The sequence below is a fragment of the Drosophila hydei genome, unplaced genomic scaffold, assembly GCF_003285905.1.
Source record: "Drosophila hydei strain 15085-1641.00,03,60 unplaced genomic scaffold, DhydRS2 tig00008119-arrow-pilon, whole genome shotgun sequence".
Lineage (NCBI taxonomy): Eukaryota > Metazoa > Arthropoda > Insecta > Diptera > Drosophilidae > Drosophila > Drosophila hydei.
The window spans coordinates 3,951,941-3,971,727 of NW_022045830.1; the positions used below are offsets into that span (position 1 = coordinate 3,951,941).

General features: G+C 38.1%; 3 protein-coding genes across 8 annotated transcripts; 2 read left to right on the plus strand and 1 right to left on the minus strand.

Moving 5' to 3' along the window:
- Positions 1-2,847: 2,847 nt before the first annotated feature.
- Positions 2,848-8,917, plus strand: LOC111597837 (discs overgrown protein kinase). Of its 6 annotated transcripts, none has more exons than XM_023312732.2 (5): positions 3,336-3,689; positions 3,866-3,957; positions 6,326-6,486; positions 6,581-7,963; positions 8,537-8,917. In XM_023312732.2, the coding sequence occupies exons 4-5, from the start codon at positions 6,662-6,664 to the stop codon at positions 8,597-8,599; spliced, it is 1,365 nt and encodes a 454-aa protein (XP_023168500.1). In that variant the 5' UTR covers positions 3,336-3,689; positions 3,866-3,957; positions 6,326-6,486; positions 6,581-6,661; the 3' UTR covers positions 8,600-8,917. The 6 variants fall into 6 exon arrangements, with proteins under 6 accessions (XP_023168505.1, XP_023168500.1, XP_023168503.1 ...); XM_023312735.2 differs by having other exon boundaries at positions 6,329-6,486; XM_023312737.2 differs by lacking the exons at positions 3,336-3,689; positions 3,866-3,957 and adding an exon at positions 2,848-2,984.
- A 3,202-nt stretch (positions 8,918-12,119) lies between these two features.
- LOC111597854 lies at positions 12,120-13,292 on the plus strand. Its single transcript, XM_023312766.2, has 3 exons — positions 12,120-12,201; positions 12,300-12,455; positions 12,606-13,292. The coding sequence occupies exons 2-3, from the start codon at positions 12,335-12,337 to the stop codon at positions 13,145-13,147; spliced, it is 663 nt and encodes a 220-aa protein (XP_023168534.1). The 5' UTR covers positions 12,120-12,201; positions 12,300-12,334; the 3' UTR covers positions 13,148-13,292.
- Positions 13,293-13,437: 145 nt separating this feature from the next.
- LOC111597853 (alkaline phosphatase 4) lies at positions 13,438-18,542 on the minus strand. Its single transcript, XM_023312764.2, has 3 exons — positions 18,154-18,542; positions 15,497-15,738; positions 13,438-14,899 (listed from the first exon to the last, which is right to left on the minus strand). The coding sequence occupies exons 1-3, from the start codon at positions 18,308-18,310 to the stop codon at positions 13,538-13,540; spliced, it is 1,761 nt and encodes a 586-aa protein (XP_023168532.2). The 5' UTR covers positions 18,311-18,542; the 3' UTR covers positions 13,438-13,537.
- Positions 18,543-19,787: the final 1,245 nt, after the last annotated feature.

Genomic DNA, 19,787 nt, shown 5'->3' on the forward strand with positions numbered 1-19,787 from the left:
ATGTTGGGCTTTTATTTAGTATTGCCTCTCGCTCGCTCCCTCTCTCTCCTTGTCACACTCCTGTTTTAGGTGGTTTCAACTGGATGTGACTTTTACCCGACATTTCTTCATCTTCAGCCTGCTCAGGCTTGTTGGGTTTTTTACAACTTTATAATTTTTACAACTCAATTAACTTTTTTCTACTCAAACGCCGCCGGCGAAACAAATAAAAAAAAAACAAAAACTTGGAGAAGAAGAGCGCCGAAATGACCAAAAATTTAAACAATAAAACACGAAAATGCATAAACGAAATCATAAATACCTACTAGATACGATCGAAGAGCAGCCAAAGCGATCCAAGACGTCTGCCAGATGAGCGTTTTATGCGATAAAAAACAAAATGAAAACATATAACGGTGGCTGCAGGGGCTTTGCCAGACCACGACATACCCTATAGGCAGCTTGCAGCAGTGCAATTAGCTCTCTGCCCTTGCCCAAGGGCCGATATGTATTAAATATTGCAGACAGATCTTGAGAGATTAAAGTTCTATCTATAGCTTTTTCTAGATTCTAAATAGTTATTCCTATTGATTTCCCAGAAAAAGAAACTGATAAACTGAAGCTATAACAATAGATGAATCTACATACCAACTTTGGTAGCTCTAAGCTCTGTAGTGTTAGAGCTATGCCCAGAAAATTAAGTTTCAAAATCGATCTTTATTATTATTAGGGTAAAGGAAAATATTTACCTTTCAGAAGTGCATGACAAGCTCGAATATATATTTCAAGTTTCACTGGAGGTTCTATAGTTAGTCAGTTCGCACGCTCCTTGAACATATAAACCCAACGAGCACACTGCCAATAGCTACAGGGTAGCCAGAAAATAACAAATAACAAAAAATATAAACAAAACTGAAGTGTCATAAAAGGCATCAAAATGGAAATAATACTCGCAGCAGTCCCCCCACTTCAGCATTCGAACACCGCCACCCCCTCACGCCACCCTTCCCTCTACCCCTTCACACACTTCTCCCCACTGCGGGAAATTGAATCGCGTCTAGCAATTTAATGGCAGCATCTAACAAGTTCCCCTATGCTCTGCCACGCCCCCGATCCCCTGCCAAAGCAATTTTCTCGCCGACGGACTTCAAAGCGCGCCGCCTTTGTTGATAAACAAAACGAGCGCCTGCAAAAATGTATGCAAAAAATGTATTAAAAAACAGAAAATAAATAAAAAATCGAATTAATTAAAAAATATTTTTTTTATAGAAAAGCCAAAAGGCAAAATGAAAATTATTTTTTTTTTTACTGCTGCTTCTTCTTCTTCGTGTTGCTGTTGTTTTTGCAATCAAACTGGAGCAGCGCCGAAAGGTCGCGGAAAAATGCAGCAACAGCAACGGCAGCAACAGCAGCAGCAGCAGCGGATGCGACGACCGCTTGACAATTTTTGCGACTTGCCATGAAATCAAATTATTTGATCTAAGCCGCCGCCAGCAGCGCTTCAGCCTCTGCTCTGCGACTAAACGAAACCAAATGGCGCGTTCGTCGGAGCAGACGATGACGTTCGCAGCGCCAATGTTAGAAAATGACCCTCTCTCCCTCTTCCCCTCTCTGTCCTTCTCGCTCTCTCTCTCTCACTTGCCAGCCGTACGACATGTGTTGCGGAAATATTTAGCAAAGTGAAGCGTCCGACAATACAAGCAACCATCTCGCTCTGGCACTCAGCTCATTTGCAAGCAAAGACAAAACGAACATCAACAAAAATCGTTCGTTGCGCCGGCATTTTGTTTTATTGTTTCACACCTGATGAGCGTTCGTGTTTTGTTCGTTCGTTTGACCATCGGCTCAAAGTCGGCCTGCCATTCGCCAGATCGTTAATTGCCCCTAGTGTGTGTGTGGGTGTATACATGTAATTTTGTAAGTGTGTGTGCCTGTGTGAATGTATGTGAGTGTGTGTGTGTAATTTAGCGTAGATCGTAACCACTTGCTGTTGTTGTTATTATGTCAAATGACCCGTTGTCTTGCTTTGTTTTCACTTTCAGCCAATCGGAAGAGGCGTGACTTGAATTCAATTAAATACTTAAATATAAACGAATTATAATAAACCAATTTTTTATACATATTTAAAGATGTTTCATTTGAGTTTTAAATTTGAAATAAATAAGCTATTAATATTTTATCCCTATATTTATTTTGTTTCTTTCTTTCTTTTGCACACAATATATAAGGCTGCAAGTATTTATGTGCATATGTATCTCAGTGTGTATACACATACCCATGGAAGTATGTACATATATATATATCAAATAAATTGAATCCTAAAACAAAATGATAATTTCATAATTTAGAATTGGTTCATGTCTTGGCTAATAAAAGCATACAAAAGTTGATTGCTGCGAACTGTAGGAAAGTCAATGTGCCAGTGTTGTATGTATCGGCGAACCGCCACAATCTATTGACCAGGGACGTCATTTCGTGCGACCAAAACAATAAAAATATTTAAGATTTCAACGCAATATAATTATTTTAAAACATAATATATGTATATATATATTTAACAAACGTTTTTAAAGATGTTTAAATTGGTTTAACCAATTTTACTTGTTCTCTGTTATTTTTGCGTTAACTAGAAACGTATGTTCTCCTAATGCTTCTAAACAACATAAAGGCTGTTAAAGCAACATATTGTATATTATTCTATTATTGCCATTATTATTTTGTATTATATATGCAAATATATTTTTTAAAATAACATATCAAATTATATACGTATATAAAAACACGACTTTATCAATATCGTGTAAACAAAATGGTTCACCGTTTAGTTCACCACCCACGAACCGATAGCTCCGCAACTATTTAAATGGTTCTCAAATGGAACTTTTGGTTGGGCCTGTTGTTGGTGTTGTTGTGTTCCCAAGATTAATTCTAGCAAATAATTTATAAAAGAAATTAAATTATTTATGTAAAATTGCAAAGAAATACAATAAATAGAAGCGCAAAAAGTAAGTTGGTGCTGGTTTTATATAAATATGCAACGTGCGCGTGCCAAATGGTGAAAATTGTGCGTAACAAAAAGCCAGAGAGACTGCTTCGGCCACAGTGCCCGTAGTGGTGGCAACTTTTTTCGTCTTGCTTTATGTGTGCTTCGTTATCGTGTACGTATACGTCTTGCCGACATGTATGTGTTGGTGTGAAAACGTTGAAACAGTCAGGCTAGCAACGTACTCGCTGTAAAGCCAACAACAGTGTAAGAGAGACAACTCTACAGCAGCATGCATACGTGCGTGCGTGTATATATACATACATATATGCATATATATGTGTGTGTATGAGTGCCAGGGCAAACGACTCGCTTGTATTTTTTCGTATGTCGCCGTCGTCGTCTCCGTTGTAGTTTTTTGCCTCAGCGCAGTTTTAACAATATTTTAAAACATATTTGTGATATTTTTGGCGGTTCTTGTTGTTGTAAATGCAAACAAATTGCTCAAATCGAATGCGCTGCTAGTGTCTAAATTGCCAGACGTGCGACCACGTTCGTTCAAACAAAGCGCGGCTGGGAAATAAGAAAAAACAGAAAAGGAAAATCATTAAACAATACTTAATTCCAAAAGCAAAAGAAAAAGAAAAAATTGCCAAATGGCCAAAATGGCCCTGGCTTAAGCTGTTAAGAAATGTATAAAACGAATTGTTTTCGATATTGCGTAAATGTGAGTGCATGTGTGTGTGTGTGCTCTCAAAAACAAAAACAAAGAAAGTTGAAATGATTTTGCTGCCTTGTTTCCACTTATCATGACGTCGTCGACGTCGTCGTATCCAGTGTTGTTGTTGTCGTAGTTGTTGTTCTTGTGAAATTGAAATCCAATTAAACGCAGTGCATTTTCAGCTGGAAATTGAAGCAAGCGTCAAGTGCAAGCAGCAGCAGCAGCAGCAGCAGCGGAGCAGCCTGGCCACACTGTGACTCCCAGATCCGCCAAGGTAGGCATAAAAACTTCCCATCCCTTTTTTTCTCACAGACAGACTATAGCCAGACAGTTTGCCGTTATAATAGTTTGGGTTGAAAAAAGTAAGAGAAAAAAAAAACAAAAACAAATCGACGTATGCTGTTTAACGTTAGGTCGCCTCGTCCTCGACAGCGAGGCCGTTGACTGCAACAGCGGAGTCGACGTCGACGTCACCACCGCTGTTAACGTTGACGTTGACTCCAAAATTAATGGCATAGATTGTTTTATTAGCTGTGCATTTCATTGTTGTTGTTGTATTGCTATTGACTCTTATCGCTCTGTTGAAACAACTGTTTGTATTTGCGGCTGCTTCCACATCTCTCTGTTGCCTTATGACGACGGCGCTTGTGTTTTGCGGAAGTCTTTTTTGGCGCCCGCCAACGCAACGTGCCGTTCACTGCTTTGCAATTGTAAAGAGGCCCCATCAAATTAACATATTCGACATATACATATAAATACATACAAATATTGTATATTCATTTGTGTGGTACTGCTGCCGGAACTAACAGCAAGAACAGGAACAACAAAAAGAAGCCGTCCCGCTGCACTCCCACCATGATCAGCTGTTGCTCTCATACGCACGCATACAACAAACACCCACACATATATATACTTTAAGAGAGTAAGAGAGACAGAGAGCGAGTGTGAGCCTGCGACTGTCTCACTTGCGCACCTGTCAAATCATGGCAGCAACAAAACTAGAACGTGCATTTGAAAAGGCAACAAAAACGAACGGTAAACGTTACTTTTTTTTCGGTAAACGAAACGACATGAGCGGAGTGCTAATAAATCAGCGCAGGCAAAGAAAGCAAACAACAATTACAAGCAGCTTATGTGCATAGATATATGTGTGTAGTTGTACCTTTAAAAGCTTGACCAGTTTTGAGGTTAGAACTGGCCCAGCTTCATAGGTCACAAACTCACACAAACAGATATACATATACACTCACATATGCATATGTACAGATGGATTTTTGTTGTTGTAGGTACGTGTTGGACATCAAAAGAAAGCGCAGCAAATGCTAAGAAAATGTAGATAACTGCAAGTCAAAGCAAAGCAAGCAAGGCACCAGCTATATTATAATAGGCATCATAATAATAATTGTCTTCTATTTGAAGAAAGCAAAACTAACAGCACCAAGCAAACATAATTTTGTCATTTATTTTGGTAGCGAGCTACAGAAAATGTCAGTTCCACTGTTGCTGTGCGCCATTTGCTGCCCAACTGCTTGAGATTTGTCTGTTTGCTGGGGCGCGACTCCATTTTTAATATTTGTATGTGTGTGCTGTGCTTTTCACCACTGAAAGTGTCATTTAAATGGCATTTTTTTTGTCTGTTTGCTGCTTTTTTTCTACTGTTCATCTCTAATTGTTTACCTACACACACGCATACACGCACGCACTCACACGCATACACACTTAGAAACATGCTTGTCTTTATTGTCGCTGCGGCTGGCAGCAGGTTATTGTTAGGGTTTTTTCTTTGGGTTATTTTTTTTTGTATTTTTTTTAAACCCGCCATGCATTTTTGCGCTGATTCATCGTTGAATGTTAATGTCGTCATGTTGATGCGCTGTTTTTGTTATTTTTAGATTAGAATTCACGCTGAATTGGCGCCGCAGAAATCTCGACACCGATAACACATAACAGCGTTGCTATCGATCTGTTTAGATTGTAACTAGCCTAACTACGTACTGTGAGCAAACGTTTAAAAAAGTTATTTTTGCTCAAAGATTCCGGTGTGATATAAACCATTTTTTTTTTGCTTTATTTATTTGGTAAACAAATCTGTGTAGATATTGCTTTTTATTTAGTGTAACAAAATGCTGAACAGTCTTGGCTTTTGGCTTTACTGTTATGCACGACAAAGTTTTGCTTTTGCTGCAAACTGCAGCGTTTTGCATTTACAAGTATCTGTCTTTCAATTGTTGTTGTTCTTCTGTTTCTTCTCGTTGTTGCTGAGCGACGTTCAGTTTCGTTTTGCGGTCTTATCTAATTGACACATCGCACGTCGCAACCTATCATCACTTTGTTGTTCCCTTTTTGTGTTTTTTTTCTCTTCGTTCATGAGACTTACAGCTGCACCGCGTAATCGATATCTGTCAGAAAGTTATCGATAACAACACAGCTTGTAAAATATTTTAAAGTAACAAAAAAGGAAATTTAAATGGAAAAACATTTTAAATAAAAATATGTTTTGTGAATGTATAAATTTTAAAAGTATGTCTTGTAAAATAATATTTATATATACATATGCGTATGTGTGCGCGTCTTTGGCATTTACCGTTAACTGCCCATGCGAGCAATGAGCAAGAGCTAATAAGAACTTTATGTGATTGCAGCAGCCGCAGCGCCCGCGACTGGCACCAAAAGCCAACGAAACGCCTGAGCGCACGCCTTGAATACGCATGAACTAAATACAAGAGATCAAATAAAAGAGATAAGAAGAAGAGGCAGCAGCGAACGTATCTAAAGCGGAAACAGACGAAAAGGACTCCGAAAGGTTTTTATACATTCAATATTATTTAAATATGACTCATTCTAAATTTCAATTGAATGTAATTATGTATGTATTAAATTCCTTTTCTTTTATGCAGGCGACGCCACACATATATAATATATATTTATATATACGTATATATTTCACGCACACAGACACACAATAAACACAGATAAACATGGAACTGCGCGTTGGGAACAAATATCGCTTGGGCCGCAAAATTGGCTCCGGCTCGTTCGGCGACATCTATTTGGGCACAACCATCAACACGGGCGAGGAGGTGGCCATCAAATTGGAATGCATACGCACTAAACATCCACAGCTGCACATCGAATCAAAGTTTTATAAGACGATGCAAGGTGGGATTGGCATACCGCGAATAATTTGGTGCGGCAGCGAGGGTGATTATAATGTGATGGTAATGGAGTTGCTTGGCCCATCGCTGGAGGATCTATTTAACTTCTGTTCGCGACGCTTCTCATTGAAAACTGTGCTGCTGTTGGCGGATCAGATGATATCGCGCATTGACTATATACACTCGCGCGATTTCATACATCGCGACATCAAGCCCGACAATTTCCTCATGGGTCTCGGCAAGAAGGGCAATCTGGTGTACATAATTGACTTTGGTTTGGCCAAAAAGTTTCGCGATGCACGCTCCTTGAAGCACATAGGATATCGGGAAAATAAGAATCTGACGGGCACTGCACGCTACGCCTCGATCAACACACATCTGGGCATTGAGCAGTCGCGACGCGATGATCTCGAATCGCTTGGCTATGTGCTCATGTACTTTAATTTGGGCGCCTTGCCCTGGCAGGGCTTGAAGGCTGCAAATAAGCGACAGAAATACGAGCGCATTTCCGAAAAGAAACTATCCACATCAATTGTTGTGCTCTGTAAAGGCTTCCCCAGCGAGTTTGTAAATTATCTAAACTTTTGCCGACAGATGCACTTTGAGCAGCGTCCCGACTACTGCCACTTGCGTAAACTGTTTCGCAATCTATTCCATCGTTTGGGCTTCACATATGACTACGTCTTCGACTGGAATTTGCTCAAGTTTGGCGGGCCGCGGAATCCACAAGCCATACAACAGGCGCAGGATGGCGTCGACGGCCAGGGTCAGGGCCAGGATGCTGCTGCTGCAGCGGCAGCTGTCGCCGCTGCTGCATCTCATCAACAGCAGCAGCAGCAACAGCACAAGGTTAACACAGCAATGGTCACAGCCAGCGGCAGCACACAACAGATGCTGGGCAGCAGTTCGGGTGCTGGACAAACGCTTGCCATGCTCGGAGGTGGCGGCGGAGCCGGTGGCAATGGAGGGGCTGGTGGCCAGTTAATTGGCAATGGCGGACTCAATATGGATGATTCGATGGCGGCCACCAATTCCTCGCGACAACCATATGATACACCCGAGCGACGTCCATCGATACGGATGCGTCAAGGCGGCGGCCTTCAAGCTGGCGGTGTTGTGGGTGATGTACGAAATGCTAAATAATATTTTATTGTTTAAAATCTTGTGCGAGGATGCGAAACAAAAACACACAGCAAACCTACCCACACACCCCTACGGACAGCAGATGCAGCCACACACACATACAATAACATATTTAGTATATTGCGGTCTTTATATATATATATACATATGTATATATATATATATATATATATATATATATATATATATATATATATATATATATATATACATATGTGTGTATATATATATAAATATATAATTGATTGATGTATGCATACATAACATGTTATATGTATAGTTCATTCAGTGACCTGGTCGCTGACAACATGTTGCAGTAACACACACACACCCAACTACACAACCTACACACACACAAACAGGCAACGAGAAGCAAACAGCTGCGCTTTCCTTTTGTATATTTTTATGTTTTTTTTTATATAATTATTTTTTGCTTTCTTAAATATTTGCGTTTTGCTTTGATGCTTCTGATAATGATGATGATGATGCTGATGATGATGAATCATCAAGCAATGCTTATGATTAACATATACTAAGTTTAACTTATAATTTTAGTTGATAAACAATTGCAAGTCGGCGGCAAAAAAGCGAAAGTATGCACTACAGTTAATGCAATAAACGGTTGCTACTGAAAAGTACCGTTATTCACAAACAGCAAATTGTGAACTGTTAAATCATAGAGAGAAAAAGAGCTAGACAGGATGATGATATTGAATATGACGCCAGTTAAAAACGAAGATAAAGAACAGGAGAACAACAGCTCAAAACAGAGATAAAAGCAAGAAAACAATAAGAACTCAAAAACTAATACACACACATATACCGACCAACACTGACACCGACGCGAACACCCACACCTACTCTTACTCCTGCACTCACACATAGTCACATCCGCTCTCTAGCTGCTTCTGTGTGTGTTTTGCATTTACACTGCTTAACATAGAACAGGATAACAAACTATTTGCATTTTGTTTAATTTGTGCTCTGTGCAAGAAACGACAGCAACAACAGTAGTAGCAACAACAACAACAGCAACAAATGAGAAACTTATCAACCAACTCAACTGAACAAAGGGCATTAAAGATTTATATTAAATGAAAGGGCATATATATATATATATATAAATTAATATTTAAATATTAAAAACAAAAAGAAGAGAAAAACAAAACATATTTTGAATATAAGTTGTAAGCTTTGAGTGTAAAGGAAAAAACAAAGGACACAATATGCGCCAGTGTCCCTAACTTTTAGTCTAGATACCTAGCATAACAATATATATATATATATATATATATATTAATTATTAATTCATAAAACAAATTTAAGCAGACATTTCGTGCACCAACAACAACTACATATTTAAATTTAAGTATAGAATTCATTATGAAAACATTTTGAAAAGAAAAAACCAGCAAAAAAAAGAAAGGTAATTAAATTCTTTGCAATCCAACCCCTTTTAGCTTTAAGCAACTTTCTAATTTGTAATTAATTGATGTTAAGCAAAAAGGAATTTGTAAAAAAAACTTAAATTGTTTCGCCTGATTTACTTTAGTTTTCAACTTTATAGATATGTGTTCAATATAATTTGCGAGCTCTGTTTCTGCGTATTTCTCAACGATATAACTAAAGAAAAACAAAAACAATTGTAACTAATAACTTAATACATAAATTAATTATATATACACATATACACACACACACACAACCCCACACACACACGCAGTACATGACAATGTACTATGCATTATATTATATATTTTCAATTAGTTTGTAAAGTCGTTAAGGGGCGTCAGCTGCGCATTAAAATTATAACGCTAGCTAATAAATTGTAGCTATAATATGAAATTTGTTTATAAGTAATACCAAACCATTAAAAACAAAAGAAACTACAACAAATAAAAACAAAATTGCTATACATAAAACATATAAAAAACCAATTAAGTAAATAAATATAATGTAATTCGAATTCTTTGCAAGTCAAGAATATAAATAATGAATGTAGAAGCAAGAAATAAGAAACAAGAACGTGCAAAACACAAGCAAACAAACAAAAGTTTATCTTATGAAACACATTTAAAAAAAAAATAACATAAAACTCAAATTAAATTGATGTAAAACTACAAAAAAACGTAAGGTAATCATGATTCAAATTATTCAACTTACGAACATAAACGTTTTAAAGGCGAGCGAGTAAACGTATTAAAACAGAAATACGAAAGTTAAATAAAAAAACATGCATTACGTGATATTTCTTACAAATTGTTTTATTTGTGTTCTTTTCTTTTCCGTTAACTTTAATTTCTTTGAATTGGTTCGGAAACTGCGAAATTCGTCGGCTTCGGCCGAGGCGACTTTTAGTTTGAGTCGACTCCCACAAACGCACGCCTTGTAACTTGACCAAAAGAGAAAATCGACAAGAAAACAACTAAAAATATAAATAACAATATCATTTTCCATAGAAAACGGAAATGGAACAGCCCGTTAGATAGTGTGTAAAGTGGAAACGCAAACGGTTCGATGATAGTGTGTAAGCCGGAAAGGAAAACGAAGTGGGAATAGAGTCCGTTAAATAGTGTATGAACCACTGCTGAACCATTAAACTAGTTCGCAAATGCAAATGCAAATTAACTGAATGTACATAAGAAATTTATTCGAATAAAAAAAAAAGAAAACAAGAAAAACAAAATAACATTGTGTGATTTTCCTTCTAAATAGCGACTTATCAAACACAACTAACTAAACATAATAATACAACTATGAATGAAAGAGGAGAACAAAACTATATACTTAACGCTAAATGTATGACAAGTCCATACGCCGTAAGAAAAATACAAATATATATAATATATAGAACACGTAACAAATTATAAAATATACAAAAAAAAGGAAAAAAAAGAAAAAATATCGACAAATTTGGAAAATTTTGTAAAATTGAATGTATATGTATATTGAGATTAGAATTTTTGATCTAACATAATTAAAACATTGAAGAACACTATGTATGTATATGCGATATATGAACATTAACAAACCACCAACAGTGATATGAGATACAAAATAACCAACAAAAAGTTCATAACAATAATAAAATTAAACAAAAATTGGTAAAAGATGAAGTCGTAAATCAGAAAACCAATTCAAATTCACATAAACAAATATATGAACAATAAATAACTACGCGAAAACTAAAAACAACTAAAATAGCAACAACAAATTTCCATAAATATTATTGATGTATATTATTATTATTACGAATAATTCGAATTATATTGAAAATTTCAATAAAATAGAATTTTCAAGCAGAAAGCAAATTTTAAGAGAAAGCAGCTAAAGAAATTAGGTACATATATCAAATGAACTCTGATACATGCACGCATATCTAGTATTTCATTAGCCAAAACACATACACAACTCAGACTCACACTCATTTGCACACACACACGTACACACAAACACCCACTCAGCCATTCACAAAGTTCAATAGAATTTTAAACACATTTGAACAAAGAACTCATAAAAAAGAAAAACAATGAAATCGAAAAATAAATAATACTAAATCACATTGCGAAAGCAATGTTAAAGTCAAACTAGAAGAGAAAAGGGTAAATGAATAAATAATTAATAAGTAATCCATTAAATTAACAAATTGCAACAATATTAGATACACGAAGAAAGCGAACGTCATTTACTCGTAATTGTATGTAATTAATTGTCGACAAGAAAAACATAAGAAAAACGCAAAAATGAATAAAATCTATGATTTTGAAAACAAATAAACTGGGGTTTCCTTTTTAAGTTGATGAGCAAAAACTTAACTTTACTAATTTTATATCTAACTGTAAATGTACTTTTAAATTTTCCCGCCAATGTTGAAGCTCAAAGCCCATATTTTATTATTGCTCATGGTCACACTTAATTAGTAGCAATAGTGGGTCGCATGGACTGCGTTTGTAAGCGATACATTGAATTGCCATGAAAGGAATTAAACGTAAGTATAATGAAAAATATATACTTTGTTTAATTCAAACATTATTTAATAATCATAATAATATTATAATACATTCAAACTTATATATGCTCAACTCATTACGTGACTCAACTCATTCGTGAATATCGCTTATCTCTAGATATGCAAGAGCGCATATCGCTCATCTCAATTACCACACATCGCTCTCTATTGTCCATCTTTAGTAGCCCAACACAACTTTGCAAACGAAAAGGTATTATTTTATAAAAATTGCCATAAAGTTGATAAAATTGGTGATTACCACCAATATAAACAAAAAATAACATTTGCGACATTTTCGCCATTAAACAGGCTACCTCACAGCGACAAACAACAACAGCTATAACATGGGCGCAAAGCAATCGCGTGATCCACGTTCCGTTTCAATGGAAAATCCAACTCCTGCCGGCGTCCTCGATATATCCGACGATGTGGTGAAACGCCTGAAGCAGGGTATATCACAACAGGGTAGAGTACAAATTCTGACAAACAATTGCAATTGCGCTGCCAAGCTTAAAAACTTACTACGGCCAAGTGTTATGCAACAATATGTCAAATGATCATTTATTTATATATAAATTAAATATGTACACTAACAAAATATCTTGCGATTTTCAGCGCGTGAAAATGTTGCCGTTGCAGAGGTGCCAAAGCCGGTACCCAAACCACAGGAAACCCCCAAGAAAGCGGCCGTCAAAGAGGCAGCCCCGGCACCCCCAGCAGTTGTCTACCAGAACCCAACGCCCATCTATGTGCAGGGCGGTGGACACACGATCAGCGCAGCTGATGTGCAGCGCCAGATGAACCAAGAGCTAGTCAAGAACGATGAGCTGTGGAAACAGCGTATGACCAAGCTGGAAGAGAACTTGAAGAAGACCAACACCATTATGGAGTCTGAGTATGCGAACGCCGTCGAGGGTGTGCACAAGCGTTTTGTGAGCACAGCATCGGCGCACAAGACACCACCATGCGGAGACATCAAGAGCCAGCTACTCGCCTGCTATCGTGCACATCCCGGCGAAACGCTTAAGTGTATTGAGGAAGTCAACCAGTTCAGGCAATGCGTCGATGTGCATCGTATAAAGAAACTGGATACCGAAGCCCAAGCAACCAAAGCGCCAGCTGCTGCTGCTGCCAGCAAAGCTGTTAAAGCTGGATAAGAACCTGTTGAACGTTTCAAATTGTTTCTTTCTTATTTGGTTGTCCTAACTTAAACGCATACCCCAAAAAGCCTTCAGAGATATGTTTAAACGAGAAGAAAAGCGATATTAAACGCGAGTGTCATTGTGAACCATAGTAAAATAATTTAATATACTTAAAATAGGTGCGTTCGTCTATTACTTACGGAGTGTTCTTTATCAATCTATAAGCTTGTAAGATCTGGATAGCACTTTAAGTGGAAGAGTAACTTCGAGTCGATCACTTGTTTAAATTGTAACAATTTGGTTTTTATTATTTTACTAACATATTAATCAAGTTAACTACAAACCCGTAAATTCTATATAGTACAACAAAACACACAGACACATGTGCTTGTGTGCCAATAAGGATTACAGCATCAGCATGATCAGCCAAGTTCCAAGCAGAAGAACAATACTGAGTCTCAGAGCAGCAAAACTACTGACTCCATTGTTGTCGCCAACAGGCGACAGATGGCGCTTGCACGATTCATCGAAACTCTTGGCTGGGCCCATGCAACCGGCATAGCTCATCACATAAGCCAAATAGTTCTGCTCGAAGACACCGCGCACCAGACTGGCGCCTGGGCCGCTAGCGAAGACAATCACATCCTCGCCGCCATGCGTCTCATCCTTCAGTGCCAGCGTGGCCATGTGACGATAGGTGGGCGATTCGATTTGCTCCTTGGTGAATAGCTTAAACGGCATCCACACATTGGAGCTGTTAGCGGGCTTTGTTTCATTGGCCAAATGATCAAAGTAGCCGGGTCCATTGGCATAAGTTATGGTCTCATATACCATGGGATCCTTGGGCTTGTGCAAGTTGGCAGCGCCCAATATATCAGCGCCCCGCTCCGGATAGCCATTGAATGTGACCGCATGGGAATGATCCGCAGTTACTATGATAAGCGTCTCGTCGGAATCGGTCATCTTCAACGCCGCCTGCACGGCCAGATCCAGTTCGTAGACCTCATGCAAGGCAGCACGTGCATAATTCTGGTGATGACCTTGGTCAATGCGTCCGCCCTCGACCAGGAGCACATAGCCCTTTGACTTATCGCCACGTTCCAGTACACCGATCGCAGTCTCGGTCATGTCCTGCAGCGAGGGTTCGCCCTGCTCGGGTGCAATGGAGTAGGTGATGTGGTTATTGCGGAACAGGCCCATCAGATGGTCCACCTCTTTCACATCCACCTTGAGCAGCTGCTCCCGCGTGTAGACCAGCTCCGCATCGGCGCTGTCATTGGCATGTCGCTGCAGCCACTCGGTGGCCAGATTGCGATTATCGCTGCGCTTGCAAATGTCCTCGGTGCCGCCCTCGAAATTGACGGTTTTCACCTCCGACTGATTGTAGGCGCCCATTGGCGATAGGCCTCCGCCTAACACCACATTCAGCTTGTTACCGGGCGCATTTTCCACCAGCTGACGCGCAATGTCCGTGTGTATGCCAACTGAATCCGTCGGCACCTCCGTATCGCATTCCCAGTCTCGATGATAGATCTTTGCATAGGTGGCCGCAGGTGTGGCATGCGTAATGCGTGTGGTAGTCACGACGCCGGTGCGTTTGCCCTCGCGCTGCGCCCAATCCATGATGGACTCGAGTCGTCCCTGGCTGGCGTTCGTCTTTGAACGCGTTGAGTCCATGCCAATGGCGCCATAGTCGGTCTTCACGCCTGTGAATATAGCTGTGGCTGTGCCCGCCGAGTCCGGCACCTGCTTGTCCACATTGTAGGTCTGTCGAAGAGAAAATTAATTGATTTCGTTCGTATATGACTGATGGGTCACAATATTAAAAGATTGAACTGCTGTTAATCGATGGCCCGATCGAATAAGTGATAAATTTACGAATATAAGGATGAAAGTATTTGATTGACTGATTAAATGAATCGACTGATTGTATAGCCTATTGATTGACAAGCTGAAAGAGTGATGGCTGGACTGGTTTTGATTTCTAGATGTACTGACTGATTTATAAACTAATTAATTGGATGATTGATTGATTGATTAAGGGGTTGTTTAAAGAAAGAATTGGATTGAACTGTTAAATGAATTTGAGACTTGTTAGCTGAATGAATCTAGTTAATTGGCTCTCCTACTAGTTAACCAAATGACTGATTGCAAATATGATTGATTGCCTAACTTGCTGATTGGCCATTTGTTTGAATTAACTATTTGTAAACCTTTCGACTTGCGGACTGATTGATCGGCTTATAGATTGGCCTATTATTCGCCTGAATGATCAATATTTGGCTTACCAACTGATTTACTGATTTATTTTTCTCATTGTAAGTTGACTGACTAGTGATTGACGTAGCTAGTTAGTTTCCTTACCTTGGCTAAGCCAGTGTAGGGGAACTCGTCAAAGGACAGCATTTCCTCCTCGCCATGGCCATGCTTTAGATACTGGCCCTTGTAGATGCGACCGGCACTGATCGTGGACAGGCCCATGCCATCGCCAATAAAGATGATAATGTTCTTGGCCTTGTGCTGATATAAGCTCTCCTTGGCCCGCTTCGCCTGCTCAATAGCTTTGCCCAGTTGCTTTAGGCCTACTTGCCGCCAGAATTGTGCATCTATAATAGGAAATTGGAAATGAGTTAGGCACGATCGCAGCTCGTTGTCGATTTTTCTAATTATTACTGGTGAAACCCACTTGACACTCGCTCGATCTACCGATCATATCTAGACTCAGCCGCAGTGACTAATTATTTAGATTTATTTTGCCATAAAGACAACGCAAATATCTGGAAGTCGCTCGTTGAGCACATAATACCTATTAGAAACGTTTCAGCGATTCTGTAAGCCCCCCGCCATTCCGATCTGCTGTCCATTGGTTATGCCAACGAGCAATTCTATTTCTAGAACTGGGGTTTACTTACTGCACTCACAAAGCTTCAATTAACTAGGATTTTACATTTTCAAGTGTTTAAATAATTCATTTAATAGACATCAGTACTTTTCTCTCTATATATGGATTCAGCTATTTGACATTTAACGGCGGAAGATGTATGTATATAAAGATAATAGTAATGCTAATTTCTGATACCTAGCATATGTATATAGAAAGGGTATGTATAAAATACTTTGAGATATTTGGAAATAAATTTATATTCTTTTATTTCATTAGTTTTATGGAAGGAATTCTAGAGTAAAGTCAAAATTAAATTTTATAGGTTATATATATTTGTCATCGACTATATAATTTGAATTTTCTTTTCTTTAATTGTAGAACTTATATATATTTCCAGAGCATCTGCTAGTCTAACACTTTTTACATTTATTCCTAATTATATGTTCTTATAGGGCATGCATGCGTCTGGTTCTTCCCCCGACCACTTGCTATTTTATTGACAGCATCATCTTAGGTATGCATTTGGCGTTTGTTTAAACAGCACTCATCCCCCCTGCCTCACTTCTTCCCCTTTCCACTACGCCCACACACACACCCCGCCTCACCTCAACACATTGACGCACGTTACAGTTAAGTTGCGTTGACGGACTGTTAATTTGAATTGTCAATGAAATCGATGTGGATAATTGTGGCTTCTGGCTGTTGCTTGTTTAATTATCACAATTATTGCCGGAAGACGACGTTGACAGCCCCACGAATGTAGCACCTGCGACGAACCGTTAAAGGGTTCTAATTAATTGTTGTTTGTCAAATTTGATTGTGAAAAGTTTGCCATTTGGTTAGCATGCGGCTCAATCTCTTTATATCTTAATTAAAAATTGTTGTCCTCAATTGAAGCGCAGATTCTTTTGTAACCAACTTAAAGAACTAACCATGTGAATGTGAAAAAAATGTGAGAATTATTTCGTTTATGCTTTTAAACAACTCTGATGTCTTTTGATATTGTTTTAATTTTTAAGTGAAGCTGACTTCGAGTGACTTTTAGCTTGTTTATCCAAATATCCAAATATGAATTGCGTTTCGGCAGATCAGCTGAGTAAATTGAAAATTATTTGAGTTCTGCATTTGACTCAGTTTATTTGTTCCACGAATAATAAAACGTGTGTAAATATTAGTCGATATTTGTTATAAATACATATTATATACGGTTAATTATTTATATAGCATATCTAATATAGTTGTTTATATATATATATATGTATTTTTTTTAGTTTGTTTTGAGTTTTACGCTGTTTTGATAGTCTAATTTTTTGATTTGATTATTGCATTTGTTACGGAACTTATTAGCTTAATTTTTAATGCTAATTCAAAATACTTCTGTACAACAATAAAGTAGAAATATATAAAAAATATAAAAGCATATCGAACTACTATATTAAGAAAGTACAAGAAAATTAAGTTTTTTTTTCAAAATGAAAAATATTTTCTGATTTCTTATTTTAAAAATCTCATTTAGCATACTTGTCTGTAGGGTATTTAAACTTAATTTTTTCTTGTATAAATGTGCTAAGAAGAGTATTTTTGACATATTATTAAATAATTCTCAAGCCGCAATTTAAACAAGGCATTTAACTTCGAATCATAATGGCTTGGCATCTTAATTACTTAAGTTGAAGATAAATGCCTAATGAGAATATTAAATAAAAGTAAATCTCAGATTGATTGTTGACTTTTTTGTTAAAAAAAAACAATAAAAGTTCAAAAAACACAAAAAAAATTTGACCTCGCACAAATATATATGTATGATTAAGGGTATATATCTAAATATATTTTACTAAAAAATTTCTTAAATTAATGCGTAATTTGAACTTTTTTGAAAACTTTAACTTTTAGCATTTGTAAAATTTAAATAGTTATATATTATAAATATCCATCCATCTATTTTTTTTGTACTACATTTATTTAAATAAAATTTTCTTTTTTTTTCTATTGCATAATTGAAATGGAACTGATTGAGTTGAACTAACACGTAGCAATAAAACGCTCGAATGCGACATTTGCTCGCCTGTCCACGTGCCAAGACGCGATTCTACTTATGCTCTAAGTTGCGCATAATACAGATAAATGAATGTTTTACCTTCCGAGATGTCGTCCTGGTTCTCGGTGAGCTTGAACTCGGGCCCAATGCCTCCGCCGCCAGCTGAGCTCAGAGTTTGGATCAAGGGCGGCGGTTGCACTGTGGCCGACCAGGCGCCCAGAGATACGGCGAGGAGTATGAATAGAACCGAATACATCTTATGGATACGATTGAGTCGATGCTGGGATTTTGTATATATCTACACGCTATATATATATTATTAATATCACTGTTGCGGGCAAGTTCTAGTTGTCCATGAAGAGGGGTAGAACTAATAAACGTAAAACTAGTTCAATTTGACGGATCGCGGGTCTTGAGAACGAACACGAGCTCGCGAATGGGTCACAATTAGTGGATTTGTTGCGACTGGCGACTCGGAGTACGCTGAAGCGCCGTTATATGGCGAGCACGATCGGTGACGATCGGTGCCGATCGGCGGCTGTGCACGAAGCGGGCATACGACGACGACGTCAGTCTAGAACCGGGAGCATTACGAGCGAGCTTATTGCTTTTCTTTTCAGTTTTTTTCTTTGCGAAATGCAGTACAGATAAACACATTAAAAAGCAACAACAACAGCAACAATTTGTCGTCTGTGGGTCTCGGCCGGCAATAAAGCATCGTTTGGCTTGTTTTTATTATATTTGCGATCGACTGTTAACGGCCACGGGCCAACAGCATGTGCCAATACGTTGAATTACGGCTTAAATGGCACGTGAATCTGTTGCCCAAGCAGCTGTCCGTCGACTGATGGGCGGGCTCTTCTCTTTATCAGATCTCGTATCTTATGCGTGCTGCAGATGTACTATTTCAAGAATTGATAAAAGATTTCCTCTGACATTTGCGTATTGTTTGCATTATCCGAACTGAAACCGAGAAAACCAGAAAACCAAATAAAATAACTTGAATTAGACAGCACGTTATTTGCCTTAGATTTAGCGTCGCTGTCTCCGAGGGCCTCTCTCGCTCTTCTCTCATACAGCCTCGATCAATGTCAGCATCATTCTATAAGGGGGCGCCAGCAGCCAACAGTCTCTTCAATCTGAACAATGACTCCGACGGGCCTAAAATTGGTTCTATTGTCCGATGTGCAGGCGAGACTCTGCTGAGGCAAATGAGATCGCGAGTTTATTCTAAATTCAGCATAAATCATTCATTTGTCAGGCGTCATGCGTTCTTTTCGCTTTTTTTATGCAGTCTTATCAGATTCGACGAAACTAAACATTGACTATATGCTTAAGACGTCATAAATACATACAACCTTCAGCTTTTTGCTTTAAAATAAATATTTTGAACATTTTTAGCTTTTCTTTTGCTTGGAGCTCCACACGTTCTTAGCCACGTTTATGGCCGACTAAAGTTTAGTGCGAATCTCAAGTATTTTGTTATGCAATTTACATTGAGTTAGTTTATCAGTTATCAGTATTGGATTGACTTTTTTGGTATGCAGCAAGCTGTACGTTTGTGGATCTAGATTTGCATGCATTTGTGATCAAACCCGTTTTATTCACTTCAAACTACAATATTATAAATTCATATAGATAAAAGCAGTTTTACAATATTATTAGTTAGTTTTTCCAAGCATGAGCCACATCACGCGGAACGAACTACTGTAAATTATACGACAATCAAAAAG